General features: G+C 33.2%; 1 protein-coding gene across 1 annotated transcript in view; it reads right to left on the reverse strand.

Annotated features, from left to right (window-relative positions):
* Positions 1-3,281: 3,281 nt before the first annotated feature.
* LOC111054170 (phospholipid-transporting ATPase ID) overlaps positions 3,282-13,169 on the reverse strand; it is a 110,214-nt gene continuing 100,326 nt past the window's right edge. Inside the window, exons 21-24 of the mRNA XM_039435801.1 lie at positions 11,393-11,524; positions 9,923-10,071; positions 5,243-5,451; positions 3,282-3,727 (exon numbers count right to left, since the gene is read on the reverse strand). Of these exons, the coding sequence (XP_039291735.1) occupies positions 5,247-5,451; positions 9,923-10,071; positions 11,393-11,524 (486 nt within the window). The 3' untranslated portion in view covers positions 3,282-3,727; positions 5,243-5,246. The remainder of the gene's footprint in view (positions 3,728-5,242; positions 5,452-9,922; positions 10,072-11,392; positions 11,525-13,169) is intronic.

A 13,169-nucleotide genomic window follows, 5' to 3' on the forward strand; every position in this document is an offset into this window, starting at 1 on the left:
CTTCTTCTCTTCTTCTTCTTCTTCTTCTTCTTCTCTTCTTCTTCTTCTCTTCTTCTTCTTCTTCTTCTTCTTCTTCTCCTGCCTTCTTCTTATTATTTTATTATTCTTCTCCCTCCTTGCCCTTTCTCCATAATTTGGGGTCTAAGTCATCAGTGATTACGATTTGGGTCGTCTCTGCTGTTAGTTGCAATTGTCTCATATCCCTAAGCACTAGTGTCATCCATGTTAGGCATGGTCTGCCTCCACCCCTTGGCTGTGACTCTATCTCCAGCACTTTTCTAGTCATATTTTCGGGTGGGCGTCTCTTTACATGGCCATACCATCGCAGTCCTCCTTCCATTATTTTTTCTTCTACTGTTATTGTAGATGAATGAAAGATTTGTAACTGGTCCCATAATATATTATGTTTACAATTCAATAATTTATGAAAACTTGAAAACTTGTACAGTTACTGTTGCCGATTTGTCCCATCGTTGGCCACAAGTGTTATCAATCATCTCTAAAATCTTACCTACATAAATGTAAAAGAAGTTGATTAATTTACTATTAAGTAAATATACTATTATATCAATTGTGTCGAATATCTGGTGGAACAGAAGAGATGTAATGCCTAATAAAGGTAGGGGCACACAGATCGTCATCGGACGGACGGCACGCATCGGACGATTAGATTTGATGAATTGTTTTCAATTGGAGTGCGCATACCTATACGATGCGGATGGGTATGCGCACTCCAATTGAAAACAATGCATCAAATTTATTCTTGCGATCCGTGCGATGCATGGCGTCCGTCCGATGACGATCTGTGTGCCCCTACCTTTATTAGGCTTTACATCTCTTCTGTTCCACCAGATATTCGACACAATTTTTAAAATTGCTTTATTCGAACAGACTGTTGCAACAGTTTATTACAAAGCATATTCAGCAAACATCTGGTCCCTATAGTGAGGTTCCCGTTATAATGACAGTATTTCATTAACTTTGTTGTTGCTACCCTCGTCTATTAATCGACAAAGCAGGTAGTACTATCCTTTTCTAGATCCACAACGATGCCAATTATGTTTTAGACAATGTAGATGTATAATTAATTGAGGCAGAGAATCAGCAACGTTATTCTCCTATCTTTATCCACTGTCATTATAACGTGGACCTCACAATCATAATATTCGCGAGCAATTTCTGTATATTAGTATATAATTATTTTTATATCTGGTTATTCATGTTTAACGGATCTCGAAAACGGCTACAACGATTTACACAAAATTTGGAACATAGTAGGTTTATGATATAAAAATTCGATTGCACTAGGTCTCATCCTTGGGAAAACTCGTTGAATGACATTAAAAGATAATTCATCCTTGGCTAAAACAGCTGTGGATAGTAGAAAAGTGAGTGAGCGAATGAGTATGTGAAAAATCAAAATATTGCATCCCCGAAATTCATAAGATGACATATAGCCAGCTGTGAAATATAAACACGATCATTTTAGAGAATTGAGTTCTGTTTATCAATAAAATATCGGGCATCGAGCTTCGCTCGTTATTTATTTATTGACTTTTGATAAACCGAACACAATTCTTTAAAATGATTGGGGAAGTACTAATAGGCACAGCCCAAAACGGTTTCTTTCCCGAATTTTGATTTATACACTATGATTAGTCCAGAAAGTAGGTTATGTTCCATACACTTGATATGAATTCAGTTTCAATTTTCTGTTCAAACATTTGAAAACAAAAAATTTGTAATTTAGATTATATACAAACCAAATTGAATTACAAAATAACACTCATTAATCACATGAAATTGTCAAATAATAGTTAACTTTGAAACTATGATATACTCTAGTTTAGGAGGATTATCATGTCATGTCAACAAATCAGATTATGTTGATCAAATCGATTAAATTGTCTAGCTAGATAAAATTTCTTGCTGATTGATTATGATTAAACAGCTGGAAATAATTCTGTCTTTCTCCCACACAGGCACACGCATCTTCTGTTATCGAGAGACGACGAAATTATCATCTGTTTTCCAAGGATTAATTATCCTTTTAATGTCGTTCAGCGAGTTTTCCAGAGAATGAGACCTAGTGCAATCGAATCTATGTGTCATAAACCTACTATGTTCCAAATTTCGTGAAAATCAATAGAGCCGTTTTCGAGATCCGTAAAACATGAATAACCAGATACAAAAATAGCCAGATATAAAAATAGCCAGATATAAAAATAACCAGATATAAAAATAACCAGATATATAAATACGAGAATAACTGCTCGCTTAATATAATAGGATATATATGTCACAAAAGACTCTAAAGTTATAAATTATAATTATTATGAGCACAGCGTTGAGGATGATGAGCTATTATCTCAATGATAACAATAATAGCAATTAATAATAATAATAATAATAATGATGTAGGTAACAATGATAATGATAGAATTTTTTATCATCCGTGTCATTATCATCACACACGCACAAACCTAATGTGTTCATAACACTGATAGCTTTACCCTTATCAGCCAAAGGGAAAAATAAATTGTATCTACTCTATTCTGAGAAGTTCGCATAACTGATTTTTAAGCTGCGTTTACACCGGAGTTAATAACACAAGTTATTTACATTTTTGTTATCAACTGATGTTAATTACAAAAGTTAATAACATCATGTTGAGTTGAGTTTACACCGGAGTTGATAACATGAGTTATTAATAAAAAGTTGTCAACTTGACTGAATCTACTAAAAATTATCTTGAAAAAAGTTGATAACTCGTGTTTTCAACAGAAAATTCCTTGTTATTAACAAGATTTATGTTATCCATCGAGAGTCGGTAACTTTTGTTAATACATGTTTACTATCTTCTCCGCACCCCCTCGCCCAGCATCCCTACCCTACAACTACAGCTGTTCCCTAATAACTACAGCTGCAGACAAAACACGTGACAAAGTTATTAACTTTTGTTGATAACAAAACTAGCAGCCAAAAGAAAATGTTATTAACATAAGTTATGAACTTTTGTTTTTAACTCTTTGTAAACGAATTATTATTTATTTACATTAGATAAGATGAAGATCATTATTTCAATGATCACACACATGTTTCAATTCAAATTTGAAGACGATTCTCTGCTTTTTATTCCGGCTGTTATATCATATGAATACTCTCGTTAAATGAAATCATATGGAAGTCAATTATATTGATAACAAGATCTTGTTAATAACAAGGAATTTTCTGTTATAAACATGAGTTATTAACTTTTGTCAAGAGAATTTTTTGACGATTCAGTCAAGTTGAAAACTTTTTGTTAATAACTCGTGTTATTAACTTCGGTGTCAACGCAGCTTTAGACTTGCACATCAGACATTCAGCCAATAGACTAGGTGGCCATAGAATTTGAAGGCCCAATCTGTACAGACAGAATTTCTGTCGATTTTGCAGTTTCACTTGTTAAAGAACGGTCTAATGTTATGCGGAAGACTATACTTGTATAGTCAGCCCAATTATTTGGTCCATAGGTCCAAGGACCTGCATACATGTATAATATGTGGATAAACATCATTATGAAAATTAACAGTTCAGAGTCACTTGCAGGAGATAGGAATTGTAGAAAATCTTTGGTAGAAATTGTTGAGCGAGTAAGATTGATTAAGAAAGTTCTCTCCTTTTTAAGGCATGTATTGTGATATCACTGGAGGGAGCGACTCTCTTGTGCGGTTGATCACCTGCCCTGAAAAAAAAACAATGACATTTGAAAATAATGTGTCAAAACAGAAAATCAAGGTAAACGAATGATCTCTCTGTATGACAAATAATGTATACGAAAAGTTCCTTAATAGAGGTATCTTGTTGGTTTAAAGAGAATCAAATTGATACTTTGAAATCAATTATTGTTTTTAATTACCATGCAATTATTCAAAAAAGATCCAAATCAATTCGGTAACAACTGCTCTGAAAATTCAAATTAAATGCTGTTAATCACCCCGAAGACTTATGCTACTGTACATATTGACAACGAGGTTAACAGCTAGATGGAAATTCGATGAGAGCTAGCCTGACTGGAAATTAGGAGGTACCGGGCTCGATTCCCGGGCTGGTAAATATTTGGTAAATATATGTTATGCGGAAGACTATACAGTACTTGTATAGTCAGCCCAATTATTTGGACCATAGGTCCAAGGACCTGCATACATGTATAATATGAGGATAAACATCACTGGGAAAGTTAACAGTTCAGAGTCACTTGCAGGAGATAGGAATTGTAAAAAATCGTTGGAAGAATTTGTTGAGCGAGTGAGATTGATTAAGAAAGTTTAATAGTTTATAGTTTAATAGTTTAATAGTTTAATAGTTTAATAGTTTAATAGTTTAATAGTTTAATAGTTTAATAGTTTAATAGTTTAATAGTTTAATAGTTTAATAGTTTAATAGTTTAATAGTTTAATAGTAGATCTCAACGAATTTCCATCTACCTGGTAACTGGATTGTCAATATTTGCAGTTCCACATCAGTGTCGGGGGGGGAGGGGGTGATTTACAGCATTCAATTTGGATTTATTCGTTTAATAAGTTGTGCTTCCATTGAAGAATATTGTTGAAAATTCTCGGAATATAATCTTTCAAATCAATCAATATTTTACTTATTTTATAAAATAGAATTATAGTACCCTTCAAATTAATGAAATATTAAAAAAACAAGAATACAAATTGTAAGGTTACAATTTGTATTCTTGTTTTTTATTTTTTATCAATAATTTAAAGGGTACTATAATTTTATTTATAGTAATACAAAAGAATAGCCCTGAATTCATACATTTTCAAGCAATATTTTACTATTTCAAGTGCTAAGTGATAGGAAATTTGTTATTTATTTGGATTTCAACCTTTTTCAAATTCAAAAGTTCTTGTTCCAAAGGTTTGGTCAGAAAATTGCACACAATTTTATAAAGTGGAGAAGAATGCGATAAACTTTTTCTGGACTATTTTAATGAATCGAAATTCGAGCGGGGACAGTTTTGGGCTGTGCCTGTTAACCTCCCCCAAATTATTTGAAAATAATTGTGTATCATCGAATCAATAGAAGAATAATGAATATTCAAATACATGCTAATCAATGCTAATCGTTCTCATGGAAATTATTGAATATTTATCAAAAATTCTAATAATATTATTTTTAAAATTAATATTATAAAAAAAAAAAAAATAATTATTTATCTCGTGGAAATAGTAAGTATGACTGAACTGACTCGGTCAGAGAGTTGCACGCTTGGGGGGGCCAGGCGACGGATGGAAGCCGAGAAAATCGGTGTCAGAGCGTGGAGGTGCTTTGCGCATGATCTTGCCCGAGGTGATGAGTCGGCCGAATCCCTCCTGGTGCGCAAACGCATAGCCACTGCGCACCGAGCGACGCGGTCGTCTTGTGGCCGACGGTGAACGCCGTATTTGCGACGATCTACTACAATAACAATCGAATAAAATAATAATTATTATAAAACAAAAATCCAAATTGAATGCTGTAATTCACCCCCGAAGACTACTGCTAATGCAAATATTGACAACAGGATAAACAGCTAGATGGAAATCTTTAATTCTTTATTTAATTAATTTGGATTTTCGTTTAATAATAATTAATGAATCATTAGCATTTGAATAATTACAATATCTCTGTAATTTATTATTAATTTTTACAAAGTAGCACTGATTGGTAGAGAAAAACCTGGATACTCCTTGTACCATTTTTCTCCCAAATTTAGATAATATTTTAAAAGTCCGAGAGAGGGTTATGGTTCCACTTTTCTAAAATTTAGTCCATCTGTAGAATAAAAAAAACTTCATTGACCTCGCACATTATAATCAAAATAGGAGAGCAGCTCAAAAAGATACATTTAGTGCCAACTGCACCAAAGTTGGTTGAATTTTAATTGTGATTAATTCCACTAGAATCCATCAAAAAAGCCGTCTTTTCAAAAAAGCCTTCTCTGATTGGTTCTCATGGAATTAAACACGGTTAAAGTGTATCCGGCTCTTGTGCAACCGGTCCTTAAGGCTGTGCAAAGGCTAAAAAAAAATTTCTACTAGTGATATTTTTCAAAGTTTTTTGATTTGTATATCATGAAACTATCAAAATGAAAAAGTTTTCTTAGGAAACATTTTTTTCCGATCATTACTTTTTGAGACTGAAGTTTGAATTTTTGGGACAGAACATTTCAAATTCGTTCGATATGAATCCATGAGATTCAGAGGATGGATTCTTCATAGTATTGTTAATCTGGTAGAAATTTTTTCTCTGAAAATATCAATTTTCAAGATAGTTATCAATTTACTAAAAATAACTTTTGGTTGAGTTATTTTTGGTAAATTGGATAATTTTCTCAAAATTTTATGTTTTCAAAAAATTTTTGTTTTACAAGATTAACAATACCATGAAGAATCTATCCTTAAATCTCATGGATTTATCTCCTACCGAATTTGAAATGTTCCAAAAATTTAAACTTTAGGCACTCATATCTCAAAAAGCAATGGTCAGAAAAAATTTTTTCCTGAGAAACCTTTTTCATTTTGATAGCTTTAATATACAAATCAAAAACTTTGAGAAATATCACCAGTAGAAATTTATTTTCAGCCTTTGCACAGCCTTAATATAGTCCGAAAGATATTACTTTCAAGGCTGCCCAGTGAAAAAGCTGAAAATAAACTTTATACTGGTTATATTTCTCAAAGTGTTTCGATTTGTACGTATAACTTACTATCAAGCTATTGAAACGAAAACGTTCCTACCAGAAAATTTTCTGCTGATCATTACATTCTAAGATATGAGCGCATAAAGTTTGAATTTTTGGGACAGATCATTTCAAACTCGATAATAGATAAATCCAAAGAATTCGAGGATAAATTTCTCCAAAAATCAAAACAAAAATTTCTTAGAATAATCATCAATTATTGAAGAATTATTCAATTCACCAAACATAACTCAACTAATTTTTGTCATTTTGAGTAAAATCTATGAGAATGCTGAGATAGGCCGAAGGAGTAAGTAGACTGGACCACCCACATTAAGAACACTCTTATACGTGGCAGTTTTAAAGTTGTGCCAATTGCTAAAAAATAATGGAAGGTAGACTGCGATGGTATGGCCATGTAAGAGACGCCCACCCAAAAACATGACTAGAAAAGTGCTGGAGATAGAGTCACAGCCAAGGGGTAGAGGCAGACCATGCCTAACATGGATGGCGCTAGTGCTTAGGGATATGAGACAATTATTGCAACTAACAGCAGAGACGACCCCAGATCGTAATCACTGGCGACTTAGACCACAAATAATGGGGAAAAAGGGCAAGGAGGAAGAAGAGAAGAAGAAGAAGAAAAGAAGAAGAAAAGAAGAAGAAGAGAAGAAGAAGAAGAAGAAGAAGAAAAGAAGAAGAAGAAGAGAAGAAGAAGAAAAGAAGAAGAAGACGGGAGAAGAAGAAGAGAAGAAGATTTTGAGTAAAATTGATATTTTTAGAGAATTTTTGTTTCATTCAATAAACAATACCATGAAGATTTATCCTTAGAATTTTCATGAATTATTTATCTCTTACCGAATTTCAAATGATCTGTCCTATAACTCATATCTCAAAAAGTAATGATCGGAAATGTTTCTGTTGAGAAAACGTTTTCAGCTTGATAGTATACAAAGCGAAAAGCTTTGGAAATACCACCAGTAGAAAGTTTTTTTTTAACCTTTGCACAGCCTCTACCTCACAGTATAACAAAATAGGAGAGCAGCTCAAGAATTTACTATGTCCGTAGAATAATAAATGAGCATGAGAATTGATGAGTTTATAGGCCTAATTCAATAGAATTCAATTGTGTGACTTTGTCAATACCATGTTGGTTTACGACAATAAAATTATTCTATTCATTGAATAAAGGGCATTGAATTAATTGGTGTAGACATTTGTAGCTTCTTCAAGGAATATGAATATTACCAATCTGTATTTCCATATAAAATGATTACATAATACGACAATGATTCCATATATTCCTGAGAGAGAAGACATTAAACAAAATACGTATTCCCTTACTCCCTTGACAATAAATATACACTCATACAAGGGAAGCCTCCCTGTAAGCATAGAGGAGTTGCTTAACACTGAGAAACTTTCTTATAGTTAAAAAATAAATTACATAAACAATTTAAACAATATTACAAGCATATTCTCACAATGTTTTCAATTTCATCAGAAAAATTTAGTTCCCTTTCATCATTCAAAACTAAAACTTTTCCAGATCTACTAAAATGTCGGGGATGATATTTTACATACAGTCACGAGGTTAGGTTAGGAATTTGAGAAAGTTACAATTTCACACAATTTGGCAACTCTGTCATTTCTTTGGATGAGGATCCGAGTCTCAACTCATTCACAAACTATGGCCTGGTTGCACAAAAGCCGGTTAAATTTTAACCGTGATTAATTTCACGAGAGCCAATCAGAGAAGGCATTTTTGATAAGACAGTTTCTCTGATTGGTTCACGTGGAATTAATCACGATTACAGTTTAACCGGCTTTTGTGCAAACGGCACTATGATTTGTATTTGCATGATTTTTATCTCTGAAGATTGTTGAAAAACCTTGGGGAGTCTTGTGTTCCCACAAGCTGTCACATTATCAATCAATAACTTGATAATAGGCCTAAGTAACAGAAACTATGAGAAATTGAGGCTGTCAGGATATAAAGCGTTTTCAACAAATAACTCTATTCAATTACAACATCCAAATTCAAAATTAATAATTATTATTTAACGAAAATCCCAAATAAAATGCTGCAAATCACCACGAAGACCTCCGCTACTGCAGACATTGACAACAGGGTTAACAGCTAGATGGAAATTCGATGAGAACTACTATCCAAAAATTAGTTGCCAGCCCGGGAATCGAACCCGGTACCTCCCAATTGCTAGTCAGGAATGCTTACCCTTACACCAAACTGACAATCTCTATTCTTTTGAATAAATTCATTCTCTATTAATTCCATCTGTCAAAATTAATGCTCAAAATTAAAAAAAAAGACAAAATTCGAAATACAAAATTGATTGATTTTTCGCTTTTTTCCGGGTCAGTTATTCCCTTCAACCTACTCTAAAACAAGTTTGATTTATCAACGTAATTTGTTGGAATTTCTTTCAACGTAGCTGGAGACAAAACAGGATTACTGTGGGTCAGGATTTTTGACTCCACTGTACGTATAATTCAATCCCTGTGATAATCCTATACTATCAAACGAGCAATCTCTGTTTATATGTTTAGATGTTAGTATGTTTGTATTTTACCGGTTCTTGGTAACGATTCTCACCAAATTCAGAACATAGTAGGTTTATAATATAAAGATTCGATTACACTGGGTCTCATCCCTGGGAAAATTCGCTAAAGGATATTTATTATTCATCCTTGGAAAAACAGCTGATAATATTATTTCGTCGTCTGTTGGTGATGGAAGTGAGTGAGCTAGTTCATGTGTGTGGGACTGTGTCAAAGTTATGACTCAGCTGATGAACTTTTGTAATCATTCAATCAGGTACTTAGTGCCGGTTGCACAAAAGCCGGGTTATTTTCAATTCTGATTAATTCCAGTAGAACCATCTTTTTGAAATGGTCTTCTCCGATTTGGTTCACGTGAAATTATTTAGGATTAAAATTTAACCGGCTTTTGTGCATCCGGGCTTTTGTGAGAGAAATTTTGGGTTCCTCTGGGAATTAATCTCAATTCATTGTGATTAGATAGAACATTTTTGTATGAACTATGCATATTATTATAATTTCCTCCTTCGTAATAAATTTTTTATGCTTTTGTACTCCAGAGCAAAGCTCGGTCACCGATATTATTCATTTAAATGGATACCTAAATTGTGTTTTGTTTATCATTGCATAAATAATAAATGAACGCACCTGTTTTCGATGAGACGTTCCTTCAGTCTTATCCGATCAGATAGTGTTGGAAATACATCCAGGAAATAGAACCTCCAGGCTACGATTGGAACTATCAGAATGACAGTTGATAATGCAGTCATCAGCCAAAATGATGGTTCATCGATCGCCTGAATGAATTGATAAGATTTATTTCGCAAAATGAAAAAATCGAGAAAAATACTCATAAAGAGCATAATGTGTATAAATGGAGCAATGGAATAAATTCATAGTTTCAGAATTGCATTTTCACCTTTTTGATAAATTTTACAAACCACAAACCGATTCATATTTACCCATTTTCTAATACTTAGACCCTATAGAATGTTCGTTTTTTCACCCGTTTTTGAATACTTATAGAATATAAATCATAGACCTATGCTACCGGTACTACACTATTTCATCAAAAATATTATCTTCCATATTATACTAATTCAATTTGATACGTGGTTACTTAACGAGCTCTTTAATAATTCTATTGAAGAATCTTTCGAGCATGCGGATATAAATTTTCAATTACCACACTTCATATTTTCTTTGTGTAATTTTACAAATTTATACAAATTTAATGTTTAATAGGCAATTATGATTGACCAGGATATATGTTTTTAATATAGAACGTGTCTATGCATGTAAGCTAATTAGTACCTGATTGTTAATGACAATTAAAAATATTTGATCTCATTAAAATTTCTCAAGTTCTCAAGCTACTGACACACTGTACAGGCACGTTTTCGTTTGTGCGTAAATAACGTCATCGACCACGACAGGGTGAGGATCTCGGATAGAGTAGATTTTAATTTGTCTAGATAACCTAAAAAATTATGCTCATTTATGTTTTAATGAGGGTGGTTAAGTTCATACTTTTAGATGGCAATATGTAATCGACATTATTTAAAATGTTTTGATTGTTTTATAATGAACTCAAATAACGAAAAGTTATTGGGTCGGCTGTTTTAGCACACTTGAAATTTGGACAATATGAATGCTTTCATAAACAGTGCCTGTCGTCGTCGACTGCGGAAGTTTATGCACAAACGAAAACGCTCCTTAAGGTCGGCCGAAAACGCCCTGCCGAGTTCAGTTCATGCCAGAAACTGCAAAAACTTGCAGTTGTTGATACCAAATTACCAGAAAACGCCTTGTTCATACCAAAACTGCTGAGCTGCTTAGAAATTTAGGTAATTTTAAAGCAACATTTTTCATATTCTCTCTTGTAAACTTCGCGGGTGAAGGATAAGTGAGTACCAGATCAGCAAGATTCCACTATACTGAAGAGGAAGTGAATTCGTTCATTTTAAATGTTTAAAGAAAAATAGTTCAATGTTTGAACTTTGCACAACTGATTAATTGCACCCATTTATTCGAAATGTTGAAAAAATTATGGTACAATTTCAAAACTCTGCTTACAATTTATTAAGAATGTTTTGAAAAATCATGCTCGAGGATTACCTTAGTCAGAGCACCTAAGTAAGGTCCGCCCACAATATAGTTATAGCCATAATCCAGTAAGAAATAAGAGGCTAACGAGAACCATATTGTTAGGTGGTTGAATATTGTCCAATAAGATGTGTCAAGCATCACCTGAAAAATATATTTTAAAAAAATTATTAAAACTTAACAGAGTGAAAAGCTGATTATTCTCAGCACAGATTTGGTTAGCCTATGTTTTTCGAATCAAGCATTATTAGATTATCCTAGTGACATTCACGTTCTAGAGTCAATTAATTCAATAGGAAAGCATTGTTGTCACGTTTCCTTTTGCACTGCCTTCGATAAAATAGATAGCTGTTATTCAAGTCAGATTCAAGTCATCCCCGTATATCTGATTGTTGATTATTGTGGAATAAAAACGATATTGTCAGCTCCACATAATTAATTTGAGCAAAACTGAAGTTTTCAACGCACACTAAGGCACCATCTTTAGTGGTCTTTATTGACCAAGCGAAGCGAAGTCTAAGATTCAAGTCGACGGTTTTGCATTTCTCTTTATGTTTTTATTTTTTGTTTATATCTATGTTTTTATGTTCCGCATTTACAGCGAAACGCAGGCAATAGATTTTCATTAAATTTGACAGGTATGTTCCTTTTTGAATTTCGCGTCGACGTATACATACGGTTTTTTTGAAATTTTGCATTTCAAGAATAATACAAAAGGAAAAGGAGTCTCCTTTGAACGCCAATATTACCGTGAAAATCGGACTTTAGAATTATTCATCAAAAATCAGCTGTCTAGTTGACTATAATACTCAAAGACCTAAAGATGCATAGACTCACTTGCAGCGCTAGTGTCGTACTTGGAATTGAAATCCGCCATTGAGGGGGCAACCCAAAAGATTATTACATACCAATGCCACCAATGCCTTTGTGATCTATAGTATAACAAATATATAATATATAATATCTCGTGCTAAAATACCCCAATGGCGGCCTTTAATTCCAAGTAAGAGAAGGCATAGGGAAGGCATAGGCATTGTGGGTCTATATCTCTTTAAGGTCTTTGATAATACTATCCCTTCAAAAACATCGAACATCTTAAGAATGTATTCTTCAATCAACGTTAGTAGACAGTTGACTATAATACTACCTGTTCAAAAACATCGAACATCTTGAAAATGTATCTTTACATCAACGTTGTAGACAGTTGCAGCCAGACCTGATAACAGCACTCACACTCACATTCCGGGATGACACGTCAAGGTACAATAGGACAGCAAGCTCTATGTTTATTTAGGATTTTTTCTAAACATTTTAAATTGATAATTAATTATCTATTAGTTTCTGAGAAAACATAACAACAGGTCAATGTAACTTACTGAGCGCGAGGTCTACTGTTCACAGAACTACTAGTATTTAGACTTCTAACCAAGAAGTCTAACAAAGACTTCTAACCAAAAATTAGAAGTCTAACCAAAAATACCACTGAAGATAATGCCTTAGTGCATTGAAAGTTAAGTTTGGCTCAAATGAATTAGGTGAAACTAACAATATCATTTTAATTTCACCTTAATTATGGAGAAATTCCACAATATCTCTTCCATAGTGTGAATTTTGTTACTGTAATTTATTGTTGATTCTTGTTGATGCTCATCAATTCTCAAATATGTCATGGCTACTCACCAAGAGAATATATTTTACATTTAATAATAGGCTCTACATTCTGATAACTGAGATTGAATATTCCGGTGAGCTAGTTCATTTTATATACAGGTTACAAGCTGAGAACAAT

This window comes from Nilaparvata lugens, chromosome 9, assembly GCF_014356525.2.
Source record: "Nilaparvata lugens isolate BPH chromosome 9, ASM1435652v1, whole genome shotgun sequence".
In the NCBI taxonomy this organism is placed as follows: Eukaryota; Metazoa; Arthropoda; class Insecta; order Hemiptera; family Delphacidae; genus Nilaparvata; species Nilaparvata lugens.